Source organism: Myotis nattereri (genome assembly GCF_964212035.1).
Source record: "Myotis nattereri genome assembly, chromosome: 3".
Taxonomy (NCBI): domain Eukaryota; kingdom Metazoa; phylum Chordata; class Mammalia; order Chiroptera; family Vespertilionidae; genus Myotis; species Myotis nattereri.
This window is the reverse complement of record NC_138077.1, coordinates 206,152,936-206,169,120: the sequence shown is the minus strand read 5'-3', so window position 1 is coordinate 206,169,120 and position 16,185 is coordinate 206,152,936. Positions and strand designations below refer to the sequence as shown.

General features: G+C 54.4%; 1 protein-coding gene across 1 annotated transcript in view; it reads left to right on the top strand.

The window, feature by feature from the left end:
- IGSF21 (immunoglobin superfamily member 21) overlaps nucleotides 1-16,185 on the top strand; it is a 211,172-nt gene that overhangs the window by 169,096 nt on the left and 25,891 nt on the right. Inside the window, exon 4 of the mRNA XM_081087670.1 lies at nucleotides 12,365-12,483. Within this exon, the coding sequence (XP_080943796.1) occupies nucleotides 12,365-12,483 (119 nt within the window). The remainder of the gene's footprint in view (nucleotides 1-12,364; nucleotides 12,484-16,185) is intronic.

The window sequence follows — 16,185 nt, the reverse complement described above, 5'->3', positions numbered from 1 at the left end:
AAGGACAGTCCTGGCCAGAGGAGAAAATCCAGGGAGTGGCCAGAAGGAGGCAAGGGACTGAGTTCTGGGTTTCGGATTGTTCTTTTGCTGTCCCAGTGGGCTGAACAGGTGGCTTCCGTGAGAATATAGTGACAAGGGGTAGCTCAGGTCTTCCCGTTTCAGGTGACTTTAGAACAGGTCACACCAAGCAGAATGAGACCATTTGCCCTTGATCTAAGTCTAGGATCCCCTGTCTCGGAGGGTGGTGGGGGGAGCATAGACCCACCTCCAGAGGCCAGGAAAGATGGAGAATGCATCGTCGATTTCAGAAGCTGGAGGACAGGTGCAGGGCGGGGCCCGGGGGCAGGATGGACATGAAGTCGGTGCAGAGTGAGAATGGGGGAAGCACGGTTTGCGTGCGGCCGGCTTGGTGGCAGCCCCTGGTGGCCAGAGGGCTCCTTCAAAGCTGTAAACTCTATTCTCAGATCATTTCCATTGCACCGCTCTCACCAGGGACATACCATGCGTCCAGGCCTCCCAAGTTCTAGGGGAAGCCAGTGGGAGGGGACCACCCAGTGTGTCTGGTGGGGACGAGGGAGGTTAAACAGGTGGTTGGGCCCAGGGGGAAGGGAGAAGGGCTGGAGGCCTGAGACTGGGCCACCTGGGAGCTTGTTAGGAACTCTGGGGCCCCACCCAGCCCTATAGCGTCTGCATTTGAACCAGATCCCCAAGGATTTCATATCAATGGATCAAAGAATGGGCACTCTTTGGTTTAAGACAGGCTTTGCTCCTCTGTCCCCTCCCAGGGTCTCCTATAGAGGATCCCATCCCAAGACAAGTCTAGGTCTAGACAAGGCCCTTTCTTGCCGGTCACCACCTGACTTTACAGCCATTTTTATGAGCTTTGCCCTGTGGCACTCTGAACGTGTGGCCCCAGCATCCAGGGGCGTGACCCTGAACTTGGAGTGTGAGCAGGTGTCTGAGGGAGGGAGAAACAAGGGCCAGGCCTGGGGGGTGAGGGGGGGGCGGTGGTGCAGGCAATCAGGGAAGCAGGGCAAACAGTAAAACTTCATTATTTCCCACTCGAGAGCTTTCTTTCCAGCGGGGATGAGGGGGAGCAGAGCTGAGCAGGCACTGGGCTAATAAGATTGCAGGGGGTGTGTTTAACCTACTTGCAAGAATGAACCATTTCCTGGCCCCTTAGAAGCTCCGTTTCCATGCAAACAATGGTTATACAAATGAAAAGCCTCTCCAGTCTCTTCATTAAAGCAGTGCCTCAAAGGACCAATCGCTACCTGAATCTCCTCCATTAGCCCAGAATGAGATACTATGTATATAAATGAAGATGTTTGAATTACAAAATGCCTTTTAAAGAGGGTGGATTATAAAAGTTTGGTCCTGACAAGCCTTCTGATTCCACTGCTTTATTTCTTTCACAAGAGATCTGAGGCCACACACCCTTCCCTTCCTCGCTTTGTCCCTCCCTCCCTCCCTCCCTCCTTCCCTTCCTCCACCCCCTTTTGCCTCTCTCCCTCCCTCCCTCCCTCCTTCCCTCCCTCCCCCTTCCCTGCCCCTCTTCTCCCTCCCTCTCTCCCTTGAGCCTTTTTGGGTCAGGACCAGATCTGGGAAGTCTTGAAATCAGACTGAGTTTAGGCTTAACTCTCCAGCGCATGGACATCAGGGGAAGGGAAAGTTTCACGCTGGAAAAGGACAGGCCAGGCTCACTGTGATAAGGTCACGCTGGCAGCAGGGTGGGGAGGGGACAGGCTGGAGAGACCCAGGCAAGGAGAGGTGGCAAATGCAAACCACAGTGGCAACTTCAGACAGAGCAGAGGCAGGGGAGGGGGCGGAAGGCTATGTCCACACGTCACTTGTCCCACAATCCCCCCATCCCCCAGAGAGGATGGGAAGGAGAGAGGGTCTAAATCCCTGCCCTCAACTGCCACGCGCACTCTTCTCCCAGGGCAGCGATTTCCAGCGGGCGTGCCACGAGAATGTTTAAAACCTGCCGCATCTGACTGTTTATCAGGGGCACTGACCTCGTTTCTCTTAGGCTGTCAAATTAAAAAATGACAACAGCAGCCACAGCAATAGCCATCGGTGTGAATGAGTCAAAATTATACCTATTTCTTTTGTCAGGTTGGCAAAAAAAAAAAAAAAAAAAAAAAAAAACATATGTTTTTTGGTGTGCCGCAGAATTTTAGTAATTGGTTTATGTGTGCCATGAGATAAAGCAGGTTGAAAATCGCTGTCTTAGAGAAATCCCGTAGCCCCCACCCTCCTGCCGAGCCTCCTTATCCCTACTGCACACAGTTCCAAGAGGACTTGTTATTTGGGGTTAAAGCTCACTGCAAAAGGGGGGGCAGCACTTGACTGAGAAGGAAGTGGGTGGGTGGGAGGCCGAGCCCTGTGTGCGAGAGACAAAAACTCATAAACGGCTGCCTCGGACAATCCCTTCAGCAACAGTTGGACGGCGTCTTATGAAGTTAAACCTACGCCCAGCCTCCCACTCTTCGGTATTTACCAAGAACAGTGAAAGCATGTGCCCCCCACACAGACCGTGCCCACAGGCGCAGAGCACTGCCGTTTGTCATCCCCCCACACAGAGGGCAGCCCAAGCCTCCGTCGACACTGGCCAGGTAGACAGAAGTGGGTGGGTGCACACACGCGATGCTACTCAGCCATGAGAGGGCCCAGCTATGGATCATGGCAACGCATGAACGAATCTCCCAGTGATGACGGTAAGTGAACGAAACCAAACCACAGAGTACCCGTTCTGTGACTCACTGATAGAAATCCGAGGACACGTGATCTACAGGGGTTGGGTGGGAGGGATTATAAAAGGACACAGGGAAACTTTGGGGAGGTGATATGTTCCTTATCTTGCCTGTGGCAGTGGCTTCAGTGGTGTATACATACGCAGACACTCCACGGATATGTAAACTTTATGCAGTTTATTGTTTGTCAGTTATACCTCAAGAAAGCAATAAGCACATTTTTTCGAAGGCAAGGATGCCAGGAGATGGACAGTGAGGGGCAAACCAACCTGACACATTGCACGGCCCCTAGGACAGGCAGGATGAGAGTGGTGTTTGCTCTGACCTTGAATCTGAGGCCACTGAAGAGTGTCCGGCCTGCTTCCTCTCGCTGTTTAAAAGTATTGTCCTGTCTTCTCCCCTGCTGTATACTCAACACCCCAAACAGCGCCTGATACGAGGAGGGACTGAATCCTTTGTTTTAAATTTTTAATCCATTAACAGTGTCGGGAGAGGAAACTGACAATGCCTGCAGCTCGCCAGGCGCTGTTCGAGGTGCATTTACATATGTTCCTCGCGTCAGGCTTCAGTGCCCAGCAAAGTCGCCGACTGGTCCTTGATTCCCCATCAGCACAAGATGAGTAACTCACAGATCCCCCCTGTGTCCTCCCAGCCCACCCTCTATGCCCAAGCCCTCCACCGGGACCCACGAGAGGTGAGGACTCTTCCCCGGGGAAGACAGAGCTGGGAGAGGAACACACCCGTGGCTGTTAGGTCGAGTGGGTCTGGAGAATGTGAGCACAACTTGCTCAGCCAACCCCAGTTATCAGAGCGAAGGGGCCCACTGGACGGAAGCAGAGAAAGGGAATTTAGGAACAGAAAAGCCCGCCCTGTTTCTCCCAGCGGGAGGAAGCGGATGCTCTCCTTACCTGGAGAGTGGTGTGGCTCAGAATAGAAATGTGCTCAAGAGCAGTGGAGGCCAACTCGGGAACCAGAGTGCTCAAATGAATGGCTGGTGTGGGAGGGTGGCTGGTGTGGGAGGGTGGCAGGTACAGGAGGGTGGCAGGTACAGGAGGGTGGCAGGTACAGGAGGGTGGCAGGTGCAGGAGGGTGGCTGGTGCAGGAGGGTGGCAGGTGCAGGAGGGTGGCAGGTACAGGAGGGTGGCTGGTACAGGAGGGTGGCAGGTGCAGGAGGGTGGCAGGTGCAGGAGGGTGGCAGGTACAGGAGGGTGGCTGGTACAGGAGGGTGGCAGGTACAGGAGGGTGGCTGGTACAGGAGGGTGGCAGGTACAGGAGGGTGGCAGGTGCAGGAGGGTGGCTGGTGCAGGAGGGTGGCAGGTGCAGGAGGGTGGCTGGTGCAGGAGGGTGGCAGGTGCAGGAGGGTGGCTGGTACAGGAGGGTGGCGGGTGCAGGAGGGTGGCAGGAACAGTGTGGGAGAGGGCCTCCGAAGACAGTGTGTGGGTCTGGCCTCCACCGGGCTTGGTTTTGAATCATGGCACCACCTACTCACTCTGTGACCTCAGTCATGTTACCTGTTTTGGGTGCCTCAGTTTCCTCATCTATACAATAAACATAATAATATTATTATCACTACAGAATGCCTATTAGGGCATGCCTTATATACCATGTCATATAATAGGGTGGTTTCAAGGATCCAGTGAGATAGGGTAACATGCTTACTATACACTGCCTCCCATTATAAATAGTCCCCCAAAAGCTCTCACCCCACAAGGCGAGTATTGTCATACCCATTTATCAGATGGAGAAACCAAAGGACTCCATCCAACCGCACACAGCTAGTCGGGCCCAGGGCCCAGGGTGCCTGACAGCCTAACCAGGCCTAGGCTGCTCCCACTGCTGTCATTCACACAGTGGGTGGCTGAGCTCCTACCAGGTGACCAGGCTCACAGACAAGGGGCTCGTATGCATCCCTAGGAGGAGGGACAGATGGGTTAACGTGCAATGAGATGCAGCCCTGGGGAGGTGGAGAGGAACTCTGTTTGCACAGGGGTGGGCAGTCAGGGCAGCCTGCCTGGCAGAGGTGGCATCTGAATGTAGAGCTTACAGACTGCTTAAGTGATTCTAGCCCATTGGACTCTCATGCCACACCAGCTCTGAGCTAAGTCCTTGAATCATTCCATAGAATCTTCTCAACTGTCTGATGGGGTGGGATCAGAGATAGGCTTTGAAAAGATGGCTAGAGGCATGCCATGTAGACAGAAAGGAAAAGTGGTCCAAGCAGAGGTAACAGCCAAAGGCATGGAGGCAGGAGTCACATCCTCGGTAGCTATGCATCCACCTCCACCAAGGCTCAGCATGGGGCACAGCACCCAGGAGGCATACATGCTGTGCCGAGGGTGGGCAGCCCGCAGCCCTGGCCCCAGGCCTGGCAGAAGCCCCCGTGACCAGCCCTTGCATGGCCTCAGCTGAGCCACAGGGGCCACGAAGAGAGCCAATGGGCCCCCGCCATCTCTGAGCCCAGCTTTTCAAAACCACAGTCACTCGCCCTTCAGAGCCGCTGTCAGTGTTGGTAAACTCCAGCCACTAACCTGCATTACACTGATCCTGCCAGAAACCTTTGCCGTTATTAATAGTTTATTGATCGCAGCCCATAGCTGGTGAGAGTAGGCCTCCTCCCCAGCACCCGCGGGGCCCTGCTATCTGCGAAGGCCTATTCCACATGCAGATCAATGCCACTCAAGTCTGCGGAAAAGGGGTCTCTGGGCCGCTTAATACACTTTGGAAGGATAACGCTGAAGGCACCAGCTCAAAGCTGTGGCTTGGCAGTGGCTGGATCTGAAGATAAGAATTAGAATCTGCCTGGGGTGGGGAGGGGCTGGCCCTGGCTTCTGCACAGGGGGAGGCAGGGTTCTCCATGCTCACACTACAGCCACCACCCATTCATGTAACAAATATTGATCGAGGACCTACCATGATGGTGAGCTCTGTGCAAGGCCCGATATACTGGTAAACCAGACGGATATGCAGACCCTGCCTTCATGGAGCTTACTGAGCGTGGCCAGGAGAGGAGGGCATTTGAGAGTCGCAACGTATCCGGTTAAGTTACAATTTAGACAAATACTACTCAGGAGAGCTATGAGGAGACCTGCTGTATCAGTTAGCTATTGCTGGATAACAAGCGGTCCCAAACCGGGATGGTTTAAAGCAGTGGTCGGCAAACTCATTAGTCAACAGAGCCAAATATCAACAGTGCAATGATTGAAATTTTTGAGAGCCAATTTTTTTTTTTAATTAAATCTTTATTGTTCAGATTATTACATTTGTTCCTCTTTTTTCCCCCCATAACTCCCCTCCTCCCAGTTCCCGCCCCACCCTCCGCCCTCACTCCCCACCCACTGTCCTCATCCATAGGTGCACGATTTTTGTCCAGTCTCTTCCTGCATCTCCCACACCCCTTTCCCCCCCAAGAATAGTCAGTCCATTCCCTTTCTATGTCCCTGATTCTATTATGATCACCAGATTATTTATTCACTTGATTCTTAGATTCACTTGTTGATAGATGCATATTTGTTGTTCATAATATGTATCTTTACCTTTTTCTTCTTCTTCCTCTTCTTAAAGGATACCTTTCAGCATTTCATATAATACTGGTTTGGTGGTGATGAACTCCTTTAGCTTTTTCTTATCTGTGAAGCTCTTTATCTGACCTTCAGTTCTGAATGATAGCTTTGCTGGATAAAGTAATCTTGGTTGTAGGTTCTTGCTATTCATCACTTTGAATATTTCTTGCCACTCCCTCCTGGCCTGCAAAGTTTCTGTTGAGAAATCAGCTGACAGTTGTATGGGTATTCCCTTGTAGGTAACTGGGTTTCTTTCTCTTGCTGCTTTTAAGATTCTCTCTTTGTCTTTTGCTCTTGGCATTTTAATTATGATGTGTCTTGGTGTGGTCCTCTTTGGATTCCTTTTGTTTGGGGTTCTCTGTGCTTCCTGGACCTGTAAGTCTATTTCTTTCACCAGGTAGGGGAAGTTTTCTGTCATTATTTCTTCAAATAGGTTTTCAATATCTTGCTCTCTCTCTTCTTCTGGCACCCCTATAATTCTGATGTTGGTACGCTTGAAGTTGTCCCAGAGGCTCCTTACACTATCTTCGTATTTTCGGATTCTTTTTTCATTTTGGTTTTCCGGTTGGGTGTTTTTTGCTTCTTCACATTTCAAATCTTTGACTTGATTCTTGCGCTCCTCTGGTCTGCTGTTGGGTGTCTGTATAATATTCTTTATTTCAGTCAGTGTATGCTTAATTTCTAGTTGGTTCTTTATCACAACATCGAGGGTCTCATTAGATTTCTTGCGGATCTCACTACATTTATCGGCGGTCTCACCAGTCTTTTCGAGGGCCTTACTAAGTTTATCGGCAGCTTCTAGACAGTTCTTGAGAGACCTTAAAAGTGTGGTTTTGAGCTCTATATCTTCCATTTCTGACATTTGCGTCCTGTTTCTTTGTCTCCGCATTTTTTTATCTTTTCTTGGTGCACCCCCTAGTGGTCTTTGTGGGCAGTGTTGTTGTAGTTAAGCCTTGATTGTCGGCAATACCAGGGGTGATTTGACCTCCAGGCTAACTGGCTATGAGAGTCAGCTGTGTCTTCAGTGGGAGAGCTTCTGTGCTGGATCTCTAGGGCGGTGCTAATCTAACCTTTGCCTGAGGCTATCTGGCAAATGGCTCTGCGCAGGGCTTGGGTGGGGCGGGTCCCTGGGGATCTACAAGGCGGGCGGAACAAGCAGTTATGGCTGCTCTCAGTCCAGTCCGCAGAGGCTCTGCCTCTCAGAGTCCCAGCAACCGCTGCAAACCTCGGAGAGAAAGCTGCCTTCGAGTTCCGACCGAAGCCAGACAGTCCCGCTTCTCCCGTTTGAGTCTGGGTCCCTAAAGACTCGCCCGGATCTGGAGCTCAGAGTCTGAAACTCCCTCCCGATTGAAAACAACAACCTCGCCCTCCGCCGCCAGCCCGCTCCGCACACGCACTCCGCACCTGAGTATTTCACTTCAGCACTGCGCCTCCTCTGAGTCTGGGTATGATATTCTCTTTCCTCCTAGTTGTAGAATTTCCACTCAGCCAGCCTTCCTGTGGTTCTGGATGATGTCCGTTCTGTCCTTTAGTTATATCTCTGAAGTGGTTGTTCGAGGCAGCAATCTCCGGCGTTAACCTATGCCACCATCTTGGTTTCTCCCGAGAGCCAAATTTTTTAAACTTAAACTATATAGGTAGGTACATTGTTATTAACTTAATTAGGGTACTCCCAAGCTGGTCTTTGCTAAAAATGTCCTCAATCTGATTGAGGTACGTTCACTGAGGTCGACCCCTTCCAACTCTCCCATCCACACTCGTCTTGTATACTTGTTTCATCTATCTCCTTTCGTTCATCCTCTCTATATGTCCAAACCATCTCAACATACCTTTCTCAATCCTCGACACTGCATCTTCTTTCACTCCACAACGTTCCCTAAAATTAACTTAATAAACTTTACTTAAAGTTTTAAGTCAACTTCACACTGTACATGCGCGCCCGCACGTGGTATTTTATGGAAGAGCCACACTCAAGGGGCCAAAGAGCCGCATGTGGCTCGCCAGCCGCGGTTTGCCGACCACTGGTTTAAAGCAACAACCATGTATTATTGTTCATGAGGCTAGGGGTTGTTGGCTAGGCGCATTCCTGAATGTAGCCTTGACTGGAAGGGCTGGGCCAATGGGGCCTCTCTCCATGTGCCCTCGTCTTCCTTCCGAGCAGCTGTTCTCAACCTGTGGGTCGCAACCCCTTTGAGGGTCAAATGACCCTTTCACAGGGGTCACCTAAATACATCCTGCATATCAGATATTTACATTGCAATTCGTAACAGTAGCAAAACTACAGTTATGAAGTAGCTACGAAAATAAGTTTATGGTTGGGGGTCACCACAACGTGAGGAACTGTATTAAAGGGTCGCGGCATGAGGAAGGTTGAGAACCACTGCTTCAGAGGCTTGTTCTCAGGGCAGAGAAAGGGAGAGAGTGGGGGTTGGGGGTTCTTTTGAGACAAGTCACAGGGCCAAGCAGGGGAAAGAGACTCCACCTCTAGACAGGGGGGAACTGCAATGCACATGGCAAGAGGCAGGGATAAGGGAGGCCGCCCATCCTGGCCATCGATGCCAGCAGTCTGCCCGCCCTTCCAGTCCAGGAGGTCCCTGAGAACTGACCGCTGCTCTGTAACTTGAAGGCTGTGCCAGGGGAAGAAAATGCCATCTTCTCAGGAAAGGAGAATGTTGTCAGCAAACGTGCTGAGTCATAAAGGGAACGTGGCTGAAGTCACCTGTGAGTGTCACCTCTGAGGGACCCCGATGGGATTCTGGGGCAGAAAAAGGAAAAGCCAGTGGCATCCAGGTAAAATCTGGAGTTAACAGTGACATGTCGATGTGGGTCTCTTACGCGGACGATGGCACTGTGGGCGTGTGAGGTGCCAACAGCGGGCGAAATTGGCGAGGGTGTGGGGCGCTCTCTAGTTTCTGTGCGGTTTTTCTGTAAAATAACTCCGAAATAAAAAGTGTGTGCTGTAGAAAAGGAACTTGGTCCCCAAGAGGGATGGAAAGAACACCCCTGTAGCTGGCGAAGGGGCGGCTGAGGTGTGGCTGGAGACCGTGTGCGGCCCTTCTTGGCCAAGATCTGGACCCTGGTCTTTATCCTGGAGCAGAGAGAAGCCTTTGAAGGGCGTTGGGTGGGGCAGTGCCATGAACGCCATTTGCATTTGAGACCCTCTGGGTGCTGCCTGGAGAGCCGATCAGGAGGGAGGTGGGCAGGGGCAGAAAGCCGGTTACCTGTCCTCCTCCCTGTCCCGGTGAGCAGCGGCCTGCAGTGCAGGTGGGGCAAGTGGATAGCGCAGGATCCGTTTAGGAGGCCAAACCCCAGGGTGCGGTCCCTGACTGTGCCTGGGGAGGGAGAAATGGGGGGAGGTGAAGGATGGAGCCCGGCCGTGAGACTTGGACCGTTTGTGGGGCCAGGGAAACCAGGAGAGGGAACATCTGAGGCGGGAGAGCAGCTGCGTGAGATGCTGCCTTCCTCGTTCAGCACCCACCCAGGTGTCCCCTGAGCTGTCTTCTGCACCATCTGCGTCACGTCACCCATACGTGTCACCCAGACATATTGCTTATGTTACTGTCGCCTGAGCATGTCATCAGCGTAGCGATCGCCTAAACGTGTCACCTGTGTCGCTAGCACATCAGCACATCTGCGCAGATCACCAATGCGGCGGCTACCTGAACATGCCCACCTGCGTGTCAACCATGTCATTATCCTCTGATTACGTCAGCCGGGTGGCTTCCAGCCTCACGGCTCCCCCGAGCCGGTTTCTTTGCCGAGCAGGCACCGGAGCGTGTCGCCTGCACACCTGTCGCCCACTCCGCCTTAGGCAGGTAGCCTGGACCCCTGACACCTACGAGTGTCACCTAAACATGTCGCTTGTGGTGACTGTCACTGTCAGCAGTGCCCCCTGGGGAGGCTATTTTTTTTTTTCAGTCTAGAGTTACTCACAAAGAAAACACTTCCCGGAGGGGAGAGAGAGCTCCCTGCTGTTTCCAGGGCACTGTGCTCCCTGAGATCCCAGGGAGGGAGGAGAGGGAGGCCTCATCCCCCACCCCGTTTCCCTGATGAAAAGCTCCCTGTTCTTTAAGCCTTTCATGACAGTCGGTGGACCAGATGTCAACCTCTGTATATTCTATGTAAATGAAGGTATTTGCTTATGCTAATGCGGGCTGGGTGGTGGGAGGAAGGGGAGCTGGATCCGCTCAATGAGGCAGCAGCCATGGAAATCCAGGCTGGGGCCCAGGTGTGGGGTGGCGAGGGGGATGTGGGGGGGGGGGGTAGTGAATCATAGGAAATGGAGCTGGAAGACAAAAACAGGGGGTACAGCAGAAACAAGAGGAGGAAGGTGAAAATCTGAGGTTAGATTGCTCAGCAGAAGCAGATGGGGTGGGGTGGGGGGGCGGGGGAGAGGCTTAGCCGGAACCGTGGAAAATGTGTCCGCGACGGGTGGGAGCGAAGAACTGGACTGAGGAGCCTCCCTTCTCCGGGTGGCAGGGCTGGGACGGACACCCCGAGCCTGTGCTCTTAGCCACTGCCCCCCAGGTGGGCTCTCCACGGGACCGTTGGGCCAGTTTAATGCGCTCAGCATTTACTAGGCGTTTGTAAGTTTGAGCTTCTCCCCCCACTTTCCTGCTGCAGCGTGAGAACCGCTAAGAGCCAATCACGTGACCCCACTTCTAAGCTGGGGCCGGAATAGACCCCCTTTTGGCTGCGTGACTGCACCCAGATAAGGTTGGAATTGGCAGGAGGACACACAGATTTCCTGATGCAGCCGCGACGCGGCCTCTAACTCCAGGTCAGGCTCTCGGGGCATCGCAGGATGAAGGGACGGCAGGGGACAGTCCTCTCCACTCAAGGCCACTTTCGTGCCTACAGGGGTCTGGCCGGGACTGCGTCCAATTTAATCCTCACTGAGGTCCTGGGGAGTATCAGCCCCATATTTTAGACGAGAGAACGGAGGCTCAGAGAGAGACAGGCGTCTCCCACGCAGGAGTGAGGAGAGAGCCGCCCTGTCGGCATTTTCCATAGGGAGAGAGAACCGCATAGCAACCCATTCTTAGCACACCCTGAAGAAGGATCTAGAACAAGGATCATCAAACTACAGCCTGTGGGCCAAATCCAGCTGTTGTTGTTTTTTAACAGCCTGTGAACTAGAATGTGTTTTACTTTTTTTCCCCCCAATGATGGGAAATAGCAAAAACAGAAGATTTCAGGGCACAAGAAAGTATTTGAAATTCAAATGGCAATGGCAATAAATAAAGTTTTATTGGAACACAGCCACACTGATTTGCCCAGGCCCTGCCTGTAGCTGCTTTTACTCTACACGGACAGAGACTGTAAAAGCTACAAAGCCTAAAATATTTACTCTCTGGACTGTTAGAGGAGTAAGGTTTGAATGGGTCTCTCCTGTCCCCGCGGGTCACCTCCTCCGAGAGGCCCTCCTGACGACTGGGGCAGAAGCCGCTGCTCCATCTGTGCTCAATTGGCCCACCCTTTCCCACGCGATTGGGAGCGATGACCGGCTGCCCTGCCTCCTCGTCCATGGAGGCAGGGGCTCCTTGAAGACAAGAATTTTACTGTGTTTCTTCTCAAATCCCCAGATCTGGGCATAAAGTGACAGTAGGGCAGCGTTCAAATTTCCACCTTAGCTCGTGTTAGCCACTTTGTCCCCCTTAGAGCCTCAGTTTCCATGTTTATGAAACGGGAATGACAATCCGTACACGCAGGGCGGCCACGGAGGGGATGCGCTAGGTCGCAGTTCTGAGCCTGTACCACAAGCCAGGTGCCTCCGGATCATGTCATCCTCAGGCCCCCTCGGGTGGGCACCACTGCCATCCAGTTCATGAAGCCGAAAGGAGCACAGATTTAATTCGGCTGAACACAGCCTCACCCCCGCCCTCCGAAGCACTGAGCACAGGCCGCATACAGTCAGCGTTCCATAAATGTGGCTCCTCCTCTCAGCCCAGCAGGCATGGGCTCAGCAAAGGCTGAACAATGGGGCTTGGGGTTGCGCCTTTCAGCCCCGGATCACGGGCCCTCACCCTGCTGCTCTGCCTCCCCCAGGCTGCCCGAGGTCCGCATCTCGGACAACGGTCCCTACGAGTGCCACGTGGGCATCTACGACCGCGCCACGAGGGAGAAGGTGGTCCTGGCATCGGGCAACATCTTCCTCAACGTCATGGGTAAGTGCAGGGCCTCAGCCCTGGCATCCCAGTGAGGAGCTGCGTGTGTGTGTGTGCACACATGTGTGTGCGTGTGTGTGCCTGGGTGTGCGTGCTCACATGCACATGCACCGAGGGGCTGTCCCGGGCACCACCTGCTAAAATGCCTGTTGTGCTGGCAGCAGGCCCTCTCCTTTCCCACCCTTGACCTTGAGGTGTGACTGGTGTGTCCTTGCCCCTGAGGGTTTCCTCTCTGGGCCCCCTTCCTCTACCAGCACTGAGACCCTGACCTCATGAAGACAGAGCTGCCCTCACCACTGGGCCCTCACGGGATGGGCACCTTGGAGGGGCTCTGACACGTGGATGGGCACAAATGGAGCTGGGGGAGAAGTCAGAGCCTCCCACAGGTCAGCGGCTGTCGCGGTCTCCGGGTCTCAGTTGTCCCTTCTGTTAGATGAGGCCGGATGCAGGAAGAATGGATCCTCATGGACACGCAGATGCGGGCTCTGTAAGCCAGTGAGGACTCAGGGAAGGAGGTACAGGGCACTGTGGGAGCAGCTGCGAGGGCACCTTTCCCAAGCCGAAGCCAAGAGCCACGTTCATAGAAACACCCCCGGGGAAGTGCAGTGGATGGTGTGGGGAATGCAGTGGATGGTGTGGGGAGTGCAGCGGATGGTGTGGGGAATGCAGTGGATGGTGTGGGGAGTGCAGCGGATGGTGTGGGGAATGCAGTGGATGGTGTGGGGAGTGCAGCGGATGGTGTGGGGAGTGCAGCGGATGGTGTGGGGAGTGCAGCGGATGGTGTGGGAAGTGCAGTGGATGGTGTGGGGAGTGCAGTGGATGGTGTGGGGAATGCAGCGGATGGTGTGGGGAGTGCAGCGGATGGTGTGGGGAGTGCAGCGGATGGTGTGGGGAATGCAGTGGATGGTGTGGGGAGTGCAGTGGATGGTGTGGGGAATGCAGTGGATGGTGTGGGGAGTGCAGCGGATGGTGTGGGGAGTGCAGTGGATGGTGTGGGGAGTGCAGCGGATGGTGTGGGGAATGCAGTGGATGGTGTGGGGAGTGCAGCGGATGGTGTGGGGAGTGCAGTGGATGGTGTGGGGAGTGCAGCGGATGGTGTGGGGAATGCAGTGGATGGTGTGGGGAGTGCAGTGGATGGTGTGGGGAAGTGCAGCGGATGGTGTGGGGAGTGCAGCGGATGGTGTGGGGAGTGCAGCGGATGGTGTGGGGAAGTGCAGCGGATGGTGTGGGGAGTGCAGTGGATGGTGTGGGGAGTGCAGCGGATGGTGTGGGGAGTGCAGCGGATGGTGTGGGGAGTGCAGTGGATGGTGTGGGGAAGTGCAGTGGATGGTGTGGGGAAGTGCAGCGGATGGTGTGGGGAGTGCAGTGGATGGTGTGGGGAATGCAGCGGATGGTGTGGGGAATGCAGCGGATGGTGTGAGAAGTGCAGTGGATGGTGTGGGGAAGTTCAGTGGATGGCGCTCCTCGGGGAGGACAACCCAGGAGCCTCCAGGGGGTCTGAGACATCGTCTCAGCGGGACGCACACCTGCTGCAGAAGGAATGATTCTGACCCGGCTGCGTGCCCCTCCCTGGACCTCCCAAGCCTTTGCGCATCAAGGGACGAAGTAGAAAGCGCACTGGACTGCGTGTAGGGGCTCCTGGTCCTGGGCCTGGCTCTGTGCCTCCATTTCTAATTCGCGAAGTGGGGGTGCTAATGCTCAGGCCTGTCTCTGGCTGCCTGTGCCCCCCCACACTCAGTATCCCCATCTGTAAAAACAAGGGCCTCGCGCCCAGTGGTGGCCAAAGCCCCTTCAGCACGGATGTCCTGCCTCCAGAACGCTAGGGTCTAGGTCTCAGCTCCGGGCTCCAGTGCCCCCCATTTTCTTATCAAATGGTATTTATCAGGGAAACAAAGCTTGCAGGTCGGGCAGTCAATGGAAGCATAAAGGCACCGTGGAAAGCCGCGGCTTCAGGGGAAATTGAAAACCTCCAAAGGCCAGACCTCCAGGAGGACATTGATTCCCATGATGGCAGCAGGTGGAGTGCTCTGGCCTCCAGCAGGGCAGGAGGAGGCATGGCCTCCTGGCTCAGCACCAGCTGGGAGGGGGAGGGGAGGGCTGGGAGGGGGAGGGGAGGGGGGTGCAGCATGAGGGGGTTTCTGTACAGACCTCCTATAATCCAGCGGCCACGCCAGCTGCGAGGCAGGCACTGTACTGTGCCCATTGCACAGGCCGGGGCTCAGAGAATGGAGTGGCTTGGCCAAGGGTGGGAGGATTAAATGAGATAATCCACAGCACAGAATGCTCTGAGCTCAGGCCAATTTCCAGCATTCAATAAATAGTGTCTCTTTACAGAATCAGCCAATCATAATCATGTTAGCAAAAATCAGGCACAATTAGGAGAAAAGTTGTGCCACCCTCTCCTCTACCTCCATGGCTCCTAAATATATGTCAAGGCAGGTTTCAAACATTAAACTCTCCTCATTGTTTTGGCCTGTCGGTGACATCACGTGTCTCTCTCTCTCTCACACACACACACACACACACACACACACACACACACCCTACCTCCTAGCGAGTGGGGTCTCCTTTGTGCCCCGGGGGATCCTAAGGACCATGGCAGCCAACAGTGGGGCAAGATGGCCCCGCCCCTGGCTAATTTGGGGTCAAAGGGAAGCTCCCCAGGACAGTGGGGAGATGGGGAGCCAGGCACAGCCCAGGGCCCCACCTGCATTGTCAGCTCCGAGCAGTTCTGCTGCAGAGCCGGGCTTCCCAGCCTGCCCTCGCCTAGCGTGCATCCGGCACATCCTAACACGCTGTTTCCAGAGGCCTCTGGGTAGAGATCAAAATTCGAGAGTGGCTGTAATTTCACGGCTATAACAGCCCTGCTATGTTTTGGGGAAAGACATTTGGGAGCCCGTGGGGGACACCGAGGGTTCGTGCCGCACGCTGTCATTAAAATGTTTTTATCCGAGCTGCAGATAAATCGTAAGCCAATTTCAAAGCTGCATGCTGGGCTCCGTGAACGCATTACACACAGTCACAGGAGCATGGCCAAGGCTCTTCTTGGGGTGCAGGGCATGCGGGAGAGCATGTTCAGGGTGCGATGTTACAATCAATTAAACCTGGCGAGGCCCAGACAGCCCCACCCTGTGCCACCAGAAGACCGAAGCACAGGGCTTCTCGGCCACCGTCACGGGGCCGAGCTGTCACCACCGAGGGGCTCTTCCAACCCACAGCTGACACTCAAGGCCACGTCCCGCCAAACACGGTCTGCGTGCCCAGCACTGGGTGCTGAATGTCAGCCCACAGTTAACCGTGTGACCTTCACGAGAGCCCTTGGAGGCAGGCATGGTCACCTCCGTTTTACCCATGAGGGAGCAGAGGCTCTGGAAGTTCCCGGGGCTCACCCACGTGAGTGACAGTCCCACCAGGTCTGCCGAGAGCCGAGCAACTCTGAACTCCCAAGGGAACCATCCCTACCTTTAGTCACTCAACTGCCAGAAAGCGATGGGCGGTGGGAGGTGGGGTGCAGAATGGAGAGAGAGGGGACCTCACCTGGGTAAGACTGAGGCCTCCCTAGGAGCACTTGGCTTTCCAAAACTCAGACAGTCGGGTGAGGCTCCTTTTCCGTCGGGCCTGTAGGAGTCTGGGAGGACACAGAGCCGTGCCCCAGTCCCCATGGGTGTGCCCCTTCTCGCATCCTCTGCGACCCAGGGCCCC